At 39.7% G+C, this 21,146-nt stretch overlaps 1 protein-coding gene across 2 annotated transcripts in view; it reads left to right on the plus strand.

The window, feature by feature from the left end:
* The first annotated feature begins 18 nt into the window (after positions 1–18).
* LOC123961621 (Fanconi anemia group A protein-like) overlaps positions 19–21,146 on the plus strand; it is a 28,958-nt gene continuing 7,830 nt past the window's right edge. The window contains exons 1-29 of one of the 2 annotated variants that reach the window (XM_046037134.1): positions 19–213; positions 596–708; positions 1,107–1,203; positions 1,369–1,637; positions 2,952–3,047; positions 3,310–3,383; positions 4,744–4,853; positions 7,195–7,305; positions 7,501–7,564; positions 9,124–9,236; positions 9,470–9,546; positions 10,187–10,328; positions 10,735–10,868; positions 11,400–11,510; positions 12,053–12,148; positions 12,350–12,412; positions 12,998–13,086; positions 13,223–13,283; positions 13,406–13,455; positions 13,722–13,792; positions 14,036–14,134; positions 16,417–16,550; positions 16,685–16,755; positions 16,899–16,998; positions 17,187–17,374; positions 17,551–17,641; positions 18,442–18,645; positions 18,795–18,868; positions 18,968–19,096. In XM_046037134.1, coding sequence (XP_045893090.1) covers positions 153–213; positions 596–708; positions 1,107–1,203; positions 1,369–1,637; positions 2,952–3,047; positions 3,310–3,383; positions 4,744–4,853; positions 7,195–7,305; positions 7,501–7,564; positions 9,124–9,236; positions 9,470–9,546; positions 10,187–10,328; positions 10,735–10,868; positions 11,400–11,510; positions 12,053–12,148; positions 12,350–12,412; positions 12,998–13,086; positions 13,223–13,283; positions 13,406–13,455; positions 13,722–13,792; positions 14,036–14,134; positions 16,417–16,550; positions 16,685–16,755; positions 16,899–16,998; positions 17,187–17,374; positions 17,551–17,641; positions 18,442–18,645; positions 18,795–18,868; positions 18,968–19,096 — 3,092 coding nt within the window. In that variant the 5' untranslated portion in view covers positions 19–152. The remainder of the gene's footprint in view (positions 214–595; positions 709–1,106; positions 1,204–1,368; positions 1,638–2,951; positions 3,048–3,309; positions 3,384–4,743; positions 4,854–7,194; positions 7,306–7,500; positions 7,565–9,123; positions 9,237–9,469; positions 9,547–10,186; positions 10,329–10,734; positions 10,869–11,399; positions 11,511–12,052; positions 12,149–12,349; positions 12,413–12,997; positions 13,087–13,222; positions 13,284–13,405; positions 13,456–13,721; positions 13,793–14,035; positions 14,135–16,416; positions 16,551–16,684; positions 16,756–16,898; positions 16,999–17,186; positions 17,375–17,550; positions 17,642–18,441; positions 18,646–18,794; positions 18,869–18,967; positions 19,097–21,146) is intronic. The other variant, XM_046037135.1, reaches the window with a different exon arrangement.

The raw sequence follows: 21,146 nt of genomic DNA on the forward strand, positions 1-21,146 counted from the left end.
AAAAAAAAACAACCAAGGAATGAATGCAGTCATTTAGTACGATTTAGCGCAATTCATTAAAAAAACAATACACTGTTAACGTATTTATTTTAAACGGCTAACTGGCTAAAACGTCGACTTTCTCTCGAAACGTTTTTAAACATTCAAGTAAAATGTCACTGAGTGCATCGTGTGAATCGGTCTCTCAGAAAAGGACTCTGTCGAGCCTCCTCGGTGAGTTGGCCGCTGGACCGAGTTTACATTACTTATGGAGCATTATCATAAAAGTAAAACACACACTCAAAATCTACACAGACTAATGTTAAATCTTGTCCATTACCCCCGTGTTGTCTCGATAAATACTGACTTGACGTTTGTAACGTTACTCATTGACATTTGTGTCAAATTAACCAACTTTGGCTGTTAGCATGGATATATTAAATTGGCAGCTTTTGAAGTGAAGTTTGGCGTGACCCCTAAGGGGAAAATATCCATATTTACTTTTCCTTTAAACAACATAACCTACTAAAGATACATGTACAGTATGTATCATCTAACGATATGAACTTTCTAAATTTCAGCATTATGTGTTTTCTTGCTGTTGTATTATTTCCAGCTGGTCGTGTGGTAAAGAGGCCGAAGCAGGGAGATGGTCAGCATCTGCATGAGGCAACAATCCAGCTGTTGGAGCAGCAGCAGAACATCTGCAGTCTGCTCAGGGAGGTCCAGGTGAGTGAGTGGACTTCAGTATGAAGGCAGAACCTAGTGGGCTGCACAGCCAATGAACAAACATTAAATACACAATAATAATGACATTTCATGCTAATCTGTAGACTGAGCAAGAGGTGTGTAACAAGTGAATTGTCATGACTGTCAGATAATATATATACATCTTCACATTTACAAAAAAAATCACAAACCCACCTACAAATTCATTTTATTGAAGTAAGTGCTTCTGGGTGAATTTTACATATATGATACACTGTGGAGCTTAAAGATTTAGAAAAGCTTCTTCACTCTCAAATGTCCTCGGAAGTAGACGTGCTACTCCTGGTAGGAACTAGTTAGACAAGGGAACACTAATTGTTGCTGATGTATCTTTACTGTATTTTCCCCACATTTTGCAGAATCCAGATCTATGCAACATTTTCTGTTCTCACAATGGAGAGCAGAAACAGGCAGAGTCTGAAGGCATCTCATCTGCCATTACAGGTTCCCTGCTGGGTGAGCGTTTGATACAAAGTCTCATAAATAGCCTATGGGCAGATGAAAAAGTGACACTGTCCAACATGAACACATTCACATAACCCTTTCATGAGGTCCTTCTTTGTCCATTGTTTGTCTCCTGGACAGCTATAAACTTTCAGATGTTTTTTGCTTGCTTTTAAGGAGACTTATGGAAATGGTCTCTGCTCACAACAGGAGTGCCACATGGTGATAACCTAACTTTGACACAAAGTAATTGCTGTGAACTACAAGATGTGTTGTATTGTTTGTGGCCAGCGGGTGGGCTAAGGCGTCAGGCCTCGCATTTGGGTGTCCCAGTAGCGGTGCTGTCAGTGAAGATGGTGCTGGACAGACTGATGGAGATCACCGGAACTGAGGAAGTTAAGGAGGAAGAGGATAAGAGGAGAGAGCTGCTCACTTCCTCTCAGCGAGTAAGTATCTGACGGCAGGATTTGACGTTATATTTCTTTGTTGCATCAACCAAGGTGACCATACAATCAGTGCCTACATTCAAGTGCAATAAACAACAACAAGTATTAGTTTGCAAATTGTGGACTGTGGAGGATTTGCTTAATCTAAATGACTATTGGAGCTTTTACCATCCACCTCATCAACATGGTGTTGGTTGGGCAAGTCATGCAGGTGTCGCTGGAACTATGAAGAAGGTTGCTCATATCACATATTTTATGTTGAATTAGGCACAACACGTGATGCTGTCTTCACCTAAGGCATACTTGCGCACTAAATTTCACAAGAATCTGTTTATTGTTATGTTTTGTTTCCTCCTGATGTCCAACAGAAGAAAACTAACAAAAGAAAAAACATAGTCTTATTTGGCTGTCAGCATGTTCATTCTACAGTATCAGCTTTGGCTTTCAAAAACCCATATTAGTCACACAGTGGGTTATAGTCATTTTGTCTGGCTGAAGCTGCCTGTGTAAATAATACCTCTCACAGTTTGATTGACATATAATGTTTAATGTATTGTATCATTTCCTGTTTTCTTATAGTAACTGCTAAAACAGTACACTCTGACAATGAGTATGTGGTACATACAGCATATAATTAGTGTGTAGTTTAGGAACACACTGTAATTCCCATGAATGGCAATGCTGAATTAGGAAAGACCACCTTCCATTACTGTGTACCATATAGATAGAAAGAAATACAAGGATTTTCAAAATGTAACGTCTCTTAAACTTTTACAGTTTTGACCAATGTAGAGATTTCTGTGGTTATTCCTATCCATTTGCTCTACATCTTTTTTTGTCGTTTTTTTCTCTGCTGTACTCTCTTAAAGATCCTGATCTCTGAGCAGGTTAACTAATTGGATAAATGTTGGATATTTCATTTGTTGTTTTGCCAATAAATCATCATCTGAAAGTGGTCATGCACTCTTCTTTCAAAGAATGTGGCCTCAGAAATATTTTGATTAAAAGGTCAGCCACACCTTTAGTATTGTATCTGTTGTGTCATATGCACAGTGACATAGTGTTTTGTGGTTACCTCCCTGGCGCCACAATTTTACTCTTCTACCAGTACTTCATATTGAAAGTGGTTGCTTCATCCCATCTGTGCAGCAGATCTGTTGGCAGATTGTTACTTCTGTGGTTCAACATTTTTAAGCTGCAGTGGAAGCCGCAGAGGTCTCCACCCTGAGTTTGTCTTTCATTACTGCTGGATTCTTGTATAAGCATGTCAAATATAACATTCAAAGCTACCACTGCCATTGCTGTTCTCTCTAGGTCCAGCTGTGTGTCCTGCTGGAGTCCAGCAAAGAACTGCTGTCACAGGGGGCCCTCTGCCCGAAAGTGCTCTGGCAGGAGTACAGAAGAGATCAGGTGTGTGTGTGTGTGGGTGCGTGCACATGTTAGATTACATGTTCATTTACTATATATGAGGCCTTAAAAGGTATTTTCTTCTCATATGTTTTTGCTCAATATTTAATTCCATTAAGTTACTTGAAAATGCATTTGTTAAGGGGTTTAAAATATTAAGGAGAAAATAAAACAAACAAAGTTCTCACTCCCTTTACAGTTGATCTAAACTGCCACCAAACTGAGCTTGGCTTTCTTACAAATATTAAATGTGGTGTTTTTACAGAGGCTGCCTAAGCTGGAGGTGGTGTATCATCTTCACTTTTACAACATCCTCACTCTGAAGTACATTTTAGAGAGGTAAGCAATATTAGATATATATATATAATATTGGAGGCAAATTTGGTTTGTGCCGTCGTTGGGTATCAGGGTCAGTCCGCTGCTGTGGAGCTAGTCTGGAGCAGCTGCATAGGATAACAAGGCAGAGAACTATTTGCAACTAAGTATTTTTCCTTCTACAAACACTTTGGATGCAAATAAAACCCTTTAGGAATTTGGATCTTACAAGCAACTGAATACAAAATTGTGGAATTTATGTTGAATTTTAAATACTAATTCATATGAAGCATTGACAATATTTCACTTGAAAACAAATATCTTAATGAATGTGGGTTCAAAGTTGTGCAATTTCAAAAACAAGATTTTAGGTTAAATTTCTTTAGGGTTCACAAATTCAGATTCCCGAACCTTCAAGTGTGTAATATACTTGGAGGTCGCCATAGCAACAGGGTAAGCAGCAGGCATATTCCAGATGCCCCTCTCCGAGCTCCTCCTGGGGATCACTATGCGTTCCAAAGCCAGATAAGATATTTAACCTCTAGTATCTTCTGGCTCTACCTGGGGTCTCCTCACAGTTGAATATGTCTGGAAAAAATCCAAAGGAAGGGACCCAGGAGGCATCCTGATTAGATGCACGAACTAACTGGCTCTTTTCGATGCGAAGGGGCGGCGGCTCAATTCAGAGCTGCCTCCAGATGTCAGAGCTCCTCACCCGATCTAAGGGTGAGCCCAGCCACCCTGCGGAGGAAACTCATTTTGGCCAAAGCTCACGAACATAGGTGAGGTTACTCCCACTTGTGAACAAGACCCCAAGAGACTTGAACATGAAAATCACAAACAGAATCGGTGACAAGGAAGAACCCTGGCGGAGCCCAACACCCACTATTGTTTGACTTCCTGCAAAGAATATAAAAACAACCGTAAGGACCGGATGGCTTGGAGCAATGGCCCCGGCACCCCATACTCCCGCAGACCCCCGACAATGCTCCCCGGGTAAAGTGGTTGTAAGACTTCTTCAAGTCCACAAAACACTCCTTACTTACTTTCTAGTAATATTAGAGATGGGAAAACAAACTACATAAATTCATAAAGATGGCTTTTAAAGTAATAACATTCAATACTACAAATTCAAAACTTTACCAAACTCACAAAAAAAGACACTTGGCTGTCTGTTTTGTTGCTGCAGTGCCGCTCTGTGGATGTATTTATTAGGAGCCATCTTTCAATTGTACAGAGTTCAGTTCACAGAAGGACTCAAATGTAAGCTGGGGTTCGAGGATAGTGAAAGTTAAAAGCATGGCTGACCGCTACATCTATCTGCAGGAAATGATCTTTAATGCCTTGTTCAGTTCGGTCCTATTGTTGCTTTTTCTCCATTCAGCGATGAAGGAGTGAGGTTGTGGTTGGTGTCTCAGTTGAAGGCACTGTGCGGCTGGACACCGCCACAGGGAGAAGCGGAGACCAAACAAGTTCAACAGCAAGTGTTGTCAAGTAAGAACACACATTTCTCTCACTCGTCTGGTTGTAGTTGTGCTTCAAGGACAATTTGGGCTCTATCACTCATCAACAAACAGCTTATGGCAATACCTAAACCTGTTTATCACCTAGAGCCTACACCTAAAGGCTGCTTTAGTTTTGGGACAGTTGATCTTGATCAGCTTGTAGAAACCAGTTTCATTAGAGTGATTATGGTTCCCTCTCAAATTGAGCCATACCAGGAAAAAGGCAGATCTATATATTTGCCTCCTATTCCTCTCCTATAAAAAGTCCCAGCAATTTAGTTCACTTCAGACATTTGATATCCCTCAAAAATAACTTCTTTTGCATGCACCATGAAAAAACTATAAGACAATGATACAACTGATGGTACCAAACATGCAGTACAGAATACAATAAGAGGTTCATGTGATAAAAGCAAAGAACAACTTCAACCGTAAGATAAAGTTGTTTACTGTGCGGGGAACCATGGGGCTGTTTTTTTGTGCCATAAGAGCGTTTTTGCACGTGATATGAATGAAAAGTTAAACCTGCTATGTCTAATTTTTTAGAAAGCTTTATCCCTAACCAGATGAGAGGATGTCAAATTCCTTAAAGAGAAGATGGTCTGGATTTAGCTTTCTGGATTATTTACTGGTTAAACTGCCTGACAGAGAAGGCAGCTGCCCACCAGGGATTTTCCTCACTACCATGACAGTGTCACCCAGTTAATTCTGTTCAGAACATTTAGATTTATATACAAACAAATCACGGAGAAAGTCGGGACTAATTTATAGTGCATCTGTAAAATCCATTATCCACCAAAAAGCCTGGCTGTGTCCAAAGGTAACCAGCACCTCTTATGTGATGTGCGCGTTATAGCCGGGCACAGTAACCTCCTGGAGTCTTGTCATTGGAGTTTCTGTTCCTGGCTCCTGTCGTTATAACACTTTGGTTTTTATATGAATTAAACAAACAAGATATAGCATGTTGAGTTGCTGTAGCCTTATAGATAGTGCTATTAATTGTCTCATTTGACTCATCATCTGACTATACCTTTAAAAAGATTTAACCTCCTCAGAAAACATCTTTGTTGCCTTTCTCCTGTGCTGTCTAAACGCTGTCAGGGACTGGACAGCAGAACATATTTTACAGCTCAATGCTGATAAGACAGAGGTTCTGGTTGCTACTCTTTCCTCTACTGCCCACTCCAACCTGCAGAATTTAGGCGTAAGATTTGATGAATCCGCATCGTTTGACACCCACGTTAGGCAGCTAACCAGATCTTGTTTTTCCCAAGTATGAAATATTAGTAAAGTGGGATCGGTAGTCTCAACTGCTGAATTAGAGATGCTTGTACAAACATGTCATCTCGAATAGACTACTGTAACACACTAATAACATCTATTAGCATGTCTGCACTGGATCGTCTGCAGGCAATCCAGAATGCTGCAGCAAGGCTTCTCACTAGGACAAATAGACGGTCTCACATCACTATACTGAGAACTCTTCACTGGCTCCCTGTTACATATAGGAGTTACTTACAGAGCAATGCACGGTCAGACTCCCACACATGTGGCTGAACTACTACGCCCTTATTCATCAACCCGTTCTCTTTGGTCAAAATAATTAAAATATACTGTCTGTCCCACGCGCTTGTCGTAAGACCTGTGGTGATCGAGCTTTTGAGACCATTGCACACAAACGTTGGCGTGCCATGCCTGCACCCTTACGGCCTGATGATTCTGTAGACGTTTTATAAAGGCAGTTAAAGACACAACGTTTGGGTAACCTGTCTGCAGCAGGTTAACATCTTATGTATTTATTTCCGTTGTTGATTACGTACTATGGATTCATTGTGTATTTTATTACCTACTGTGTAATTATTATGTATTTTTATTACATGCTGTGTTTTTAGCTCACTTCCTCTTCACTTGGCTCGGGTGGTCATTTTATCTTCTGTGTTTTCATTCTTCTATGTTAATGTTTTTGTGAAGCATGTTTCTGTGAAAAGCGCTGTATATGGAAAGTTTACTTACTTACTTATATATTGCCTCAAAAAAGGGCAACACAGACTGTAATTTTTGGCTACCTTACATTTTCATACTATTTTGAAAGAAAAGATGTATAGAGTAAACTTGAGCGGTTTCTACTTTTTTTCTCTCTGTTCCTTTACTGTCTTTTGTGATTTTAGTACCTTGCTTACTTGGTAGAGCAAGTCACTTGCACTTCCAGGGTTAGGGGTTTTAACTGCAACCGCAAGCTACATAAAAGTCAATCATGTACACTCTATAAAAAATTCACCAAATGACATGCTGCTGCTTTGGGTAATACTAATAAAAGATCTGTGTTTCAGCTGTGGCTTCAGTCTTGGTGGGCACTGGATTTGAGCTGAGCCATGAGCCAGCAGCTGCAGACAGGAGGATCTCCCTGCTCTGCTCCTCCGTGCTGGATGACATGCTCTTCTGTGAGTCTACATGTCCCTGTCCCACTTACCCTGTCTTGTGTTGATGAAATATTTAGTAAAGCACTTTGACTCACACCTCTGGACCCTGAAAGCTATTTTCTACTTCTTTAACTGATAGACATCTAAGTAGCATTTCAGTACTTCCCTTTTTTCTCTTGCTTTTTAGCATTTCATTGTTTTGTCTGTCTTCTTCAGGGCTTCTAGACACTGTGGAAAAGACTGTGACGCTGCAGTCTGCTGGAACAGGAGCCAAGCTATGGTTTGTTGTCTTTTATTTCGCTTAATAATATTAAGGAAATCAGATAGTCTTGTTGAGATTGAGGTCTCTGTCTAAAGAACGACACCTGAGTCAAGTTATGCAAGACACGACAGAGAACATACACAGACATTTGGCAATACACAAGGACGCTTCTGTATGAACTAGCAATTGTGGACATCCTGGAAAATGTGATATTCTGTATAAATGCCATAAAATCACTGAAAAGTCCTAATCTATTTACAAGGAGTTATGCAGGCTAGACCATTAATATATTTCTTTCTAGGTTTAGTTAAAGAGGTGGTATTATGATCATCATTTTCAGGTTCAGAAGCAGAGTAGGGTGGGTCCTGAGAAGCCAGTAAACACAGGTTCGTTTCAGCTGTATATGTTCCCCTTACCAGCTTGGCAACATACACTGGAGCGAGAGTTTCAGAGTGGTGAGTTATTAACCTGTAACAAAAGTATCTTTCATCCATAAAGTTTTAACTGAGCTCTGTCTCTACATCACAGTAACAACTTTATGTCCACTGACTGCCTGGAGGGTAGCTAGTGTTTGGAAGGCAGAGGAGAGCTGTGTGCTGCAGCTCACTGTTTTTCCACCTGTGTTTTTGAGATACAGACTAGCCGCTTGGCGAGCATTGTGACGCACATTTTACGTCACAGGCTGGACTACAAACCTGGACGACAAACGAGCTGTTTCCAGGCAGTTCAGAGTTTTCTGTGGGTGACGGGAACTCCCTTTGGGCTGGACTTTGAAAACCTATTACATGCACTTAAAGAAGATACAACTCAATAAAGGAGAGGGAAGAGGCCAAAAAAAAAAAAAAAGACTAACATTCAGCTTCTGCCATCACATCACAACAGGAACCAGGATTTTGTGGGTCTGATGTTTCTGCACTCCTTAACTGTCCAGTTTTGAGCTCACGCCCACTTTAGCTTAATCTGCTGCTGTAGCTGATAAACTTCAAAAGATGCCCTTGCCAAGATTTTCTCTGTAGACTTGTTGCCTGTCTGGTAGCTTCACTGCATTTTTTCTGAACACTTTAATGCACCAGGACGGCAGCTGACTGGATGATTTTTCCGTTCTGCGCTGTTCTCAGTAAACTCTGACACTGGAGTGTGAACATTCCTGGCGCTTGTCTGGTCCTGAAATGCTGAAGCAGAGCACCTGGCACCTATGATCAGACTGTGTTTGCTTAAATCAGTGTAACAGTAACTGGCCCTCTCTTACAGACTGAGTCACAGCCATTTGAGTCTGTCTGCATCAGTAAGCTGTTCATTTATACAAAGAGCTAATCTAAGAAAGCGGCTGCTGTGACTGGGAATGTATCTCCTGTAATTAAACACAAGACACTGGTCATGAAAGCGAACAATGCATTTTTATCCCAGTTGTTTTAATGAAGGTTTTCAACATTGTTATATTCTAGATAATGTATTTTTAATCTATTGTGAACAAACAGTGGTGTCATTGGGGATTTCGGACCATTTCCTCAGCTCTGACAACATGTATGATAGTGGATGTCTCTGTTTCTTACTCCTCTACCCTGTGTTTGGTACAGGATTCAGATATTTGATGTGTCGTTGTGTGGAGTTTCAGTATCAGGGGATGCCCTTCAACGTTTCTTCACACACTGCCTCACACAGACTCTCACTTACAAACCTCGACTAACAGGTAAAGACACGTTTAAAGCCATTTTAACAGCTTGATGCTGCCTTTGCTTGAAAATGCTGATACTTAAGCTTTAAACACAATGCCTACACTCATCTGGTAAGAACCTCAAATGGGGTCAGGAAATTCAGGTTTGGGAATAAATATCCTGATGTACAGGACATGCTGCTTTTTTAATGATAACAAAAATAATGTCTAAAAACCTGAAGTGTAACAACTAAATCGTACGTCCTTAGTTTCAGATGCCATCACTCTGCAGAACGAGTGGACCTTTGCAAAAGCCAGCCGGCTGTTGACCTCTGTTTTCTGTAAGGTAAATGTTTCGAATAGCCCGTGTAACTAGGTTTGTAAACCTTCACATATGATTAAGTTTGCCAAGATTAAAATTCATTTTTACATGTAAGAGGGTGTATTTATATTAAACTGTTTTCTAGCTTTTCATAAAATGTCACACTTGCCTTTGGATTTCACGGCCATCTGTGGTTTCTCTGACTGACAGATGACTGTTAGCTGGTGTCTCTGCATATGGCTGGCTCTTTATGTCTGTGTTATGTTATGCATTATAATTAAGTGAAGCTGCACATCTTTTCAGCAACAACAAGCTTCACTCCTCTGCTGCGTACACAGTGAATGTCATCCCTGAATGTTAAACTGTAGGCAGATGCAACAGCAGTCAAATCACTTCAGGCTTCAGGTGTGCGGCCTTCAGCTCAGGGGAACACAGTATTGATTTATCCATTATGATGTTTTTAGCTGCAACAAACAACTTGTATGTCAGTGTGCTGGTCAGCCCCTGTGTTTAGATGCCATTTTCTTTTTTTTACTATTTGGTTTCACAGAGCTAAAAAGCTTACTTCAAGTGCTTTTTGTGTCTTCAGATCTGTAGTCAGCAGGGTCTGTTGTAATGGGAATAGCAGTAACCTGTCTGTATTGTTGCTTTGTTCCTGTAAAAGCTGGCTGTGATCTTCAGTGTGGAGCAACTGCTCTGTCACCTGCAGCAGGTTTTGGAGACCCACGAGGTCAACTGGAAACACGTCCTGTGCTTCCTCTCCACTCTTCTAGTTTACAACCCCTGTGCCCAGCCCAGCGTAAGAGGTAAACACGAGGGTGCAACCGGATTTTACTGGTACCTGCTGTATTGCATTAAAACTGCCTAATGTTTGTGCTGAGTATAAATTTGGCCTGATTGAAAAGAAAATATATTGAAATGATTCATCCACTATTGTGCTACTCTTGACCATCATTCATGCCAATGCTTTGTTTACATTTTCATTCAAAATCAGTATAATAAAAATACACGTCACATTAAGAAGTAACTTACGTAAGCAGTTTCTCATAGATGAGGATTTTATTTAGCAGTTTACCTTTTTAATAAAATCTTAATTTTACTGTAAAATTAAAACAGTAAACCAGTAATATATCAGTCTAATAGATACACAAAGGGAAACACTTTACCCACTCCAGTGTAACAAGGCTTGTTGTGTTTCCCTGTCTCTATCAGAGCTGCTGTCCAGACTGCTGAGCTCTGCATTTGAAGGCTATGACTTGGAGAACATGATAACTGCCTTCCTATTGGCTCGACAGGGTGCGCTGGAGGGACCCGGCATCTTCCCCTCCTACAGCGACTGGTTCAAGGTTCCGTATTGAACGTTGATAGTTTATTGATTCATTCACCATGTAAACTATATTGAAGATTTAATTTCTAGTCACGATGGGGGGAAAAAGCCTCTGAAATGACGTCTAGACCACGGGACACAATAAGCATTTACTGAAACTCAGTAAAAGTAGTAGTAAAAACAATACTTGTTAAGGTCTTCCAGGGGACAGCCAGTATAATGTGGAGTAGTTGTCCAGTTGTATAATAAACACTGCATAATACACACTGTATCAGTGAGTGACACTGGCTGGCACCAGATGTAGTTCATCCTGTAGTTCAACACAGTTTTGATCAATCAGTCATTTATCTTTCCTGCACTGTAAGGTTGTGTTAACAAAGTGGACTGTGTGTGTATGGATTCATTGGGTTGTTGATCAAACTATTTGCAAGATTTTGGGATTGTCTGTTGTTGCGGTTTGTTCTTGTCATAAACAGGGGTCCATAGAGCTTAATCTTTCTTAATGCACCCTTAGGTTTATCACTGTTACTAGTAGCATTATTCTTTTCAGATGTCTTTCGGCGGATGCAGTGGTTACCATGCGGCCAATAAGAAATCTCTGGTGTTTTTGCTGAAGTTCCTGTCTGACTTGGTGCCCTTTGAACCCCCACAGTACCTCAAGGTGACAGTCTGCACATGTCTCTGACTCTGAAACATTACTGATAACTTCACTTCACTAACGACAAGATACTCGCTGTCTTTTATATTAGATAAACCCTTAATGATCCCCATGAGCAAATAGTAACATGAATCAGAAGAAGAAAAAATGAGAGAAATGAGCACAAACTTATGTAGAATAACTTTCTACCCCATTAATCATTTCACGAACCATTGTTGCATCAGTGTTAACAAGCATTAATGGAATTATATATCAGTCACAGGAACATTTACTTTTACTTACATTTTTTAGCTGCAAATATTTCTATATTTTTACTTAAGGTACATTTTGACTGCAGGACTTTAACTTGTAATTGAGTATTTTAAGATATTTGTATTGGGACCGTTACTTAAGTAAAAGATTACTTCTTCCACCACTGGTCTGCTGTCTGCTTCTAGACTCAAAACAGTGTCGGAAAGACACAGTTACAGTGTAAGCTCCACGAAAACACAGAGAAATGAGCCAGCTGTGATTTTTAACACTTTACTGTGATTTTCACGTGGTAGGTTCACATCCTGCACCCTCCATATGTACCTGTGAAACACCGCAGCCTCCTGATGGAGTATGTCTCTCTGGCTAAGACCAGACTGGCTGACCTCAAGGTAAAAGGTGTAAAAATGGAAAGTCCTCGATGCATCATTACTGCATTATTTCAAATTTTTCAATTTGAAACAGTATGACAACGACGCGACATAATGATTATATTATAGTACATTTCTTAAACTCTGTACTAGATATAGCCCTCCCAAATGTTTTGTGATGTCTTTTTTCATCTCTGTGTGTGTCTTTTTCATCTCATGCAGGAGTCAATGGAGGACATGGGTTTATATGAGGATGTTTCTGGTGCCGGTGGAGCATCAGTGCAGGTAACAGTGACACCCAGTGGTCTGTTTGTATAATGATACCTGTTTGATGAATTGTTAATGCCTCTGCATTCTGGCCAATGAGAGATGTAGGTACAGAATGCCCTTATTTTGGAGAGTTGGGGAGATACTAGAGGAGAGGAGTGAATTGAAACAAACATTTTGGTAAGGCAGTAAATTAAATTAATCAACCCAGTTTCAGAAGCTTACCTATATGTTTAAAATGTTTTGATTCTGATACTGTTCCTGAGTTTTGGTTGCAATACCAAAACAATCAGTACCTAAAAGCTCTGTGTTTTATTTAACAAAATGTTTTTAATGTTAAATGTTGTCTAATTACAATCAGCCTTTGGCTGACTGAAATTGTCTACAATTGACTAAATTTGGTCTGACCAGACTATGAGCACAGTTTAACAATTTAACTTGATGCTTGATTGGTTAGTACGAAAAAGCTTATTGCTGTTTCAAACCTAGCTCTAGTTACAGCACGTTTTTATTGGGCAAAATGTGATTTATTTATTGAAAAGCCAAATGTTTTTTAAGCTGTGATTTTAATATCTTAACTGTATAATGTTTGTCTGTCTGCAGCCGCAGTGCCAGGCTGTCCAGGATGTGGAGAAGGCAGTGTCTCTGTTTGAGAGCACAGGAAGAATCTCTGCCACAGTCATGGAGGCCAGGTATTCAGTCAGATTACCAGCTCACCCGCAGCACATTTATACAGTACACTGCAGTATATGAGGGTCTTTGGAATATCTGGGTTTCATGTAAATTTAAAAATCGATGGGCAGGTTATTGACACCTCTGTCCTCACAGCATTTTCCGGAGGCCGTATTTCCTGACACGATTCCTCCCTGCCCTGCTGACATCGAGAGTGGTGAGCACCTCACTATTCACCTCACCTCACTATTATTCCTTGTTCGAGCTACACATTTTCAGATGTGACAGCCTTTTATTATTTTGTCACAAACTTCAAGTTTACCTGTGTTTCAATTCCAGCTTCCCGTGAAAGCTGATGCTCGAATGAGTTTCATAGAAGCTCTGAAAAAGTGAGTTATCAGATGCCTGTAAAATGTGCATTATAGCTCTTCCAGTACAGTGTTGTGTTATCACGTCTCTCTATGCAAACTTAATAGACTTGAGTTTATATAATTTTATATTGTCATGTATTTATTGCGTCCCAAAATGTATTCTTTTAACAAATTTACATTTATTTGATAATTTTTTGATTGTGTTTGTGGGCCTAGTCCATCAGATTGTTAATGTCATACTTTACTAGTAATGATTGTCATGCCAGTTGTTTGTCTGTATTCAGAGCAGATAAGATCCCTGCTGCGCAGTATTCATCTTACGTGGAGTCCTGCCAGAAGCAGAGGCAGCAGGATAGTGGGTATTCTTTATTACATTCATTTACTTGATACAGACAAAGATAATCATAATTACTTTTGGTATTTGGTTTCTTTTTCAAGCACATAATTCTAATTAACTTACTGGAAAAAGAACCACATACAAACAGTACAATGGTGAGAGTGGAAGTCTCCTAATGCTGTCAAAGACAGATCTAATGCTGAGAAACAGATTGCTGCTTTTACATTTAATGTGTTGTGCTTTGACATGTTGTGCTTTTAGGGAGTATGGTATGTTCGGACTCTCACGATGATCCTCTGGAGGTCTTGAAGATTCAGCTGCAGGAGTTCACAGAGCTGCTTGTTGGGGGAAATGATGGAGGTAGGCCGATAACGAGAAAGGAGATATAGTACATCACACACGCTCATTATTCAGTTCAGATGTGAAGATACAAGGTTTGGAAAAAAAAAAAAGATTTCTTAGATTCTAGTTTAAGTACAGTTTATATGTCTTTTGTAAAATCTTTTTTAGCTTGTTTTGTTTGTTTTGCAGTATTGAAACTTCAGTAACATGTGTATCTAAATCTAAGTGTTAGGTGTCTGCGTACTGTATGTGTGTGTTCCCTAATTTCAGCTAGTAGTCAAGCGTGTGTGCTCCTTAAATATAACTAGTTAAATATCATCAAATTAATCAATCAATCAAAATTTATTTATAGAGCACTTTAAAAATCCAAAGTGGACACAAAGTGCTGTACAGTAAAACAATAAATGAATACATAAAATACACTAAATACAAAGCTCACACGACCCATAAACAAAAAATAAAAACAGACAGTGAAGATGCCTGTATAATGTGCAGAGGTAGATCGTTCCACAGTTTAGAAGCTGCTACAGCAAAAGCACGGCCCCCTTTAAGCTTGTGCTTTGTTTCGGGCACAAAACAGTTTTTGCACATTGCTTTCTGTCAATTTGTTACGTTTGTAACTTCCTTTTCACACATTTGAGGAATTTTGTCCAATAGCGCCTTTCTAGTCTTTTCGACCACTCAAAGCGCTTTTACACTACATCTAATATTCACACACATTCATACACTGAGCTCAAACAGAAACTAACATTCACACACATTCATACACTGGCGGAACAGCAATTCGGGGTTCAGTATCTTGCCCAAGGATACTTCCACATGCAGCCTGTGGGAGCAGGGGATTGAACCGCCAACCGTCCGATTAACGGCCAAACCGCTCTATCTCCTGAGCCACAGCTGCCCCCATGTATACTGCGGAGATCTGTAAAAAAAATATACACAAATATGTCACTACCCAAAACATGTATTTTTACATTTGTGTTGTGTAAAATCATTTTCATCAATTTTCAAATATGTACAATTTACTCTGTACACACATTTTAATTTCACATAAAAAGTGTTATTTACGCATTTGTGGATCTATTTTTACACACAAAACAGTATTTGCACAATAGCGGATCATTTCCTGTCAATATGCAGGTCACGTTACATTTGTGACTTCCTTTATACGCATTTGTGGAATTTTGTCCACTCTGTTCCACAGAGAGCTGTAAATGTGAGAGCAGTTTATTAGCTACACCAGCAGGTGGCGGTAGCAACATTGCCTCTCATGAGTTGTAAGAATGTCCAGTGCAACCCAGGATCATCTGTAGGAGACAACCGCTTCTGTTGGGTTACAAATTCCAATAAAATTTTCCATACAGCAGACAGCTGTTTTCAGTGAAAACTTCACTGTACACTACCTGCTCAGCGCCACTTAGAGACCAGCTGGTGAATATAGTGGAGCATTTAAGGGAGAATATTTCACTGAGTGACACAAACACGACTCAATCAATGGCAATATTGCTCCATAACTGCTGAAATAAATGTGAATAAGTGTAAATAATGTTTATCCAGAACCAAAAGTGACGTTTTCTAATTGCTTTTTTTGTCCAACCAACAGTCCAAAACCCAAAGACTCCTCATTTACTATCAGAAATGACAAAGAAAAGCAGCAAGCGCTTCAATTTAAAAGTCTGGAAGCAGCAAATGTTGTAATATTTTTGCTTCAAAAATAGTTGCCAATTAATTTTCATTAGATTGATTAATCCACTAATTGCAGCTCTACCTGACAGTGACCAATTAATCAAATGCTTGGAAAAATCCAGTATCTGTGGCTGTCACAGGCTGAATGAAATGATTGGCTGGCCTGCCTGCCTACTTCTGCGCTATCCGACCGTGCACTCCCCCAAGTGGGGAGTTGCTTTGAATTTTTTTGGCTGGATACTTTCAAAATCTCGCTTTCTCTTGCTTCGTTGCCTACCCCAGCTTTAAATATAGCTAATTGTCGAACATCTTTTAAAAATTGGTGATCTAGCAGCAGAATCCTTGGGATTGTTAGATGCAGCTGATGGTACAGCTTTTGACTGTGTAGTCTCCAAATCTCTGTTCACTGCTCACAAAACCAGCTGGTCCAGAACAATGCAATACTGCAATATAGAATGAATGTGTGAACGTGTTGGATGTTCAGTGTCTTCCACAGCCTGTTCAGTCACAGCCACATGCACATTGGCACATCCCCAAGCTCACAAAGACTTACTAACACTGTGCCCAGTCTCTTTGAATCCCTGTTACCTGTCATGTTGGTCATGTATCCTCAGAGATTTCGGCCCAGCTGTCCAGGATCTCATACACTCTGAGCGTCATCTTTCCTGGAGGTCCTAATGACCTGATTGGACAGACAGTCATCAGCCTTCACATAAACACTCCTCTGTCCCCTGAGCTCCACGTCAAAGTATGCACTGATGAAATTGACTGTCTTCTTGGTTTTCATGTGTTTATATATTGGCAATTCTGCTGTGTCTGTTAGCTGCATGTATGTCAGTAACAATTTGTATTATTTAACGAATCTCTCCCTGAAATCTTCAGGCCGTCAACATGATCCTGAGAAACTTTTGCCAGTGCTTGTTAGACGCTTCCCGAACTAACCCTCCTAATAAGTGAGTAGTAAAACTTAGCGCCAAAGTCGTTAAATCCAGTTTTCAGTAGGCCGGGTCTGGAAATGAACACAACCAGTCTGTATTATGAGATCGCCTCTTTGTTTGTGGTGTGCGGCTCACCAGATATTTTTTTGTCTCTCCAGACAAAGCCTGTGGGCCTCCAGGTTTGTCAGCGTGCTGCTTGGTAACACACCCCTCCTCTCCAGCCTTATGCACAGACTCTGGGACCTATTTCATAACCAGGTACATAAATCCATGTCCATATACACTCTCTGTATCTGTCTTTCACCGTTCTCTCTGTCTGTTTCACATCTTGCCTGGATTGTTTTGTTTGTAGCTTCTAGACTCTGTTCAAATCACTTGACCTCTTTATTCTTCCATGTCACTTGCATCTGTACATTCACATTTTACAAACCTCTTCTGTCAAAAAGTGGTCTTCGCTGAGTCCTGCCCACTTACTCGGCCTGGGAGCATTTGTGGTCCATCTCCATGCCTCCACGTCACACGGCCCTCTGGTTCAGCTGATCCCGCCCATTCTGCCTAAGCCCGTACCTATCGGAGAAGCTCTGAGCTCGGCGCTGTTCTGCAGCACACACACTAACATGCTCTTCTGTGTTCGGTGAGTTTACACCACTTATTATAGACTTACTGTAGAAAATATGTATCTGATGTGACTATTGTGACCATAATGTTATTGATGTCATTAATTTAACATTGTTGTGTTGGCATCGGTATGTGATACATGTGTCTGGCCTGGCTGCCACCTTGACTCACAGACTTCTTATTGCTGTCCAGGTTGTGTGTGGCAGCTGTGTGTTATGGAATCTGCAGAGGGGACTCGCAGCAACAACAGCAGGACTACATCGTCAGCAGCCTCTATAAGAAGGTATCTTTTTCTGTCTTGAAATTCTTTACAGGTTTACAGGCGTTTACATGAAAGAGCTACGGGGAAATATTCCCACCATTTCCTTGTACAAAAAAGCTAGTTGAAAATGTAAATGCGTTATGTTCAAAGAAAGTGAATATGTGTATCATAGTATGTAGGCCTTTCTGCCACATTGTCTCCAATCTTTTGCTAAATGGAGGATGACTACTCTGATCATATCTGTCAATTCCAGCCTACAACTAACAACTATTTTGTTAGTTGCTGCATTTTTAAATTTTTTCGATCAATTGATTTGCCACTTTGTCTATAAATTGTAAGAAAATAATGATAGATATCCATCACAGTTTCCCAGAGATGCAGGTGTCATCTTCAAATGGTGCATTTTGTCCAAGTAACACTCTAAAGCCCAAAAGTATTCAATTTATGATGATGATGATGATATAATATAAAATGGGATAAAGCCAATTTACATATTTGAGGAACTGGAACAGATAACAGGTTGGCCATTTTCCCTAATAAATGACTGAAAAGATTAATCCTTTATCAAAATTGTCGATGATTAATTGTCTGTCGATCGATTAATCCGTTCATCTCGTTTCACCTGGCCTGATGCATACAACATCTCTCTACAGTTACTCTCCCTGACACACACATATCTTATTGGTAAAGTTAATAAAAGCACCTCCTGCCTCATAATATCACATGTTTGCATATTTCTACCTTCATGCCTACGTTCTAGATCTTATTCCATTATATTTGTATTAGTTAAACTCTCCATGTAACACTGTGTGTATTTTCAGCTTCTGTACCTCATCCCAAGACTGTTGCCTGAAGCCAGAAGAACTCCCATCACTGCTGGTGGTCCTGTTAGTGAATCCCAGGAGGAGAACCTGGCTGGCCTGTGGAGCGGTACCACAGACACCAGCAGCACCTGGAGGAAGACTGCTTGGTATCTGTGGAGGCACCCTGCTTTCTGTCAGCTAGAACACACACCACAGTATAAGGTAAAATGGTCCACTGGGCCGTTTGAATGGCTTAGTTAGTGCTGAATGGTGTGTAGAATATTATGTTCAGTGAGCATCAAAGAGCTTTGTTAATATTGTTTGTATGCTAAATTAAATAAAATGCTGATTTGATCTTATTGTTTGTCAAGTTGTTGTTCTCAGACTGGCTGGCTAATGAGCTCAGAGTACAGAGGAGTGAAGACGCTCTGTCAGACCCAGAACGGTAAGGCAGGAAACAAACACACACACTCTCTTACATTAGACGCCATTAGACATACAGAAGAAATAAATTCAGGACACATTTTTGTGTGTGTGTGTGTAGTCAGGAGTACCAGCAGTGGGCATGTTTGGAGCTTTACCTGCCTCGTCCTGAGGAGCAGGGAGGCTGTGGAGGAGACATGAAGAGCCTCTGCTCTCATCTGCTTAATGCCATCATGAACCAGCAGTTAAGGTGGGTAAACAGTGTCTCCCACACTTTACTTGGGCAGGCAGCCCAGGTATATTAACAGCTGCCCAGCCGTCCAGGTACAGTATATGAACAGCCACCCAGGTATATTAACAGCTGCCCAGCCGCCCAGGTACAGTATATGAACAGCCACCCAGGTATATTAACAGCTGCCCAGGTATATTAACAGCAGCCCAGGTATATGAACAGCTACCCAGGTATATTTGGCGACACATGCGACGCACCAGCTGCTGTGAAATTGGAAAAATCCAAAAGACAAGAAATTTATAAAACATACTGCTGATAGAGAAAGTCAGCAGAGCAGACACACACAGAGAGACAGAAAGAGGCAAGGCAAGCCGGGGTGTTTGCAGTAAGAGACCAGAGGTGTAGATATGTGCGTGGGGAAAAGAGAACTGAAGGGAACAATGCAGATTTAAGTAGTGAATAAATAAGGTGGAGAATGAAGTAGAATTAAATGGTGAAATAAGACATATACCTGATTCCCCCTCCCCCACATTGTATAGCTGGATGCTGCCGGCAGGTTTAATTCAGACACAGATTATTGTTTTCCATAGAAACCCCCCAAAAAAGGGTACTGTAGAGGTTAACATGAACAACACGTGAAGCGTGTAGTGTGGGCTGTTGACGTGACATGGCAATTTCACTGTCACAGAAGATAAAAGCAATAACAATGATTTTGTCATGATTTAAAGTGCAGTAAATGGTTAAAACGGTGTTTGTTTTACAAGGACCTGTTGTTGTAAAAACAGCTTTGTTATTAGATTTTTTACATTTGTGAGCCAAATCTCAAAACTGTCCTATGGTGTGACTTGATGGTGCATGGTTCAATAAATTACAACTTTTATAAAATAAAATGATTGATAAATACGTTACACATAAATATGTTACACGTGTCTATTTTAGTAAATGGCAATCATTTATTTCATCCATATATTTCTGAAAGCGTAGGAGCTTGATACATTTGGTCACTGAAAACCATGTCCTCCATGTGACACAATATCTTAATTTTAATCGGGAAATTCAACAGAAAACCTTATTTAATTGAAAGACCACATTAAAGTTAATGGTACTGAAGCCCCCTGAGAAGCCCTTTTTCCGAACCACTATAAAAGTGTTAAGGTTTTTTGTCCTTTGGTGTGACAGGGCTAAAGTTTTTTTAATTCAAAATTGTTTGTTAAAGTACATAATTATACTACGCTACCACTTTCCTCTGGTGCGACACCTGTGACTGTCACACGAGGACAAAGTCTCTTTAAAACGCATTTTAAATTATTAATTAATAATTGTTCAACTCCTTTGTATTATTTTTTTGTCAATTTTAAGTGTTTTTAAATGCGAAAATTACAGTAATAAAAATCTGTTTTTGCAGAAAATTTGTACTGTTATAAAGTGCCATGAAAATAAATGTGAAATGTAAAACTAAATTTTTTCTTTTTTAGATAGGAAGAAATGAGGGAGAGAAATGGTTTGGAGAGAGGACAGTGAAGTATAGAGATTTTATATATATAGAAGAGAAATTAACAGGGATCCACACAGAAAGGAGTAGGTCCTAAGAGAACAACGTAGAAAGTAAATTGAAATGAAATAAAAAATATATTATTAAATTATTTAGTTTTTGAACAACATGGTTGACATTAATATTGTATTTTATCAAAATTACATTTTCTTTCTTCTCTTACACCAAAATAATTACACAAGGTTTGCTCTATCGAGGAGTCAACTTTAATTATGTCGATGAAAAATTGTTTGTTTTGTTTTTTAAAACACGGTTGATAATGATATTGCTTGTATAGACATTACATATTTAAAGTTAAGAAAAAATGCTTTAATGTAATACCATTTACTTCCTCTTTAATGCAATAACTACCATTATTGTCCTTTAGTGTGACGTAATGTTCTATAGTGTGACACACATAAACCAAATATGTGTGTTTATCTCCAAATATCTTTAATGAAAACAGTTCAATATTTCATTAGGGGAGATATAGTCATCACTCATCATACATTTGTATAACTTTCAACAGTTTTGAAA

Source organism: Micropterus dolomieu, linkage group LG22 (genome assembly GCF_021292245.1).
Source record: "Micropterus dolomieu isolate WLL.071019.BEF.003 ecotype Adirondacks linkage group LG22, ASM2129224v1, whole genome shotgun sequence".
Lineage (NCBI taxonomy): Eukaryota > Metazoa > Chordata > Actinopteri > Centrarchiformes > Centrarchidae > Micropterus > Micropterus dolomieu.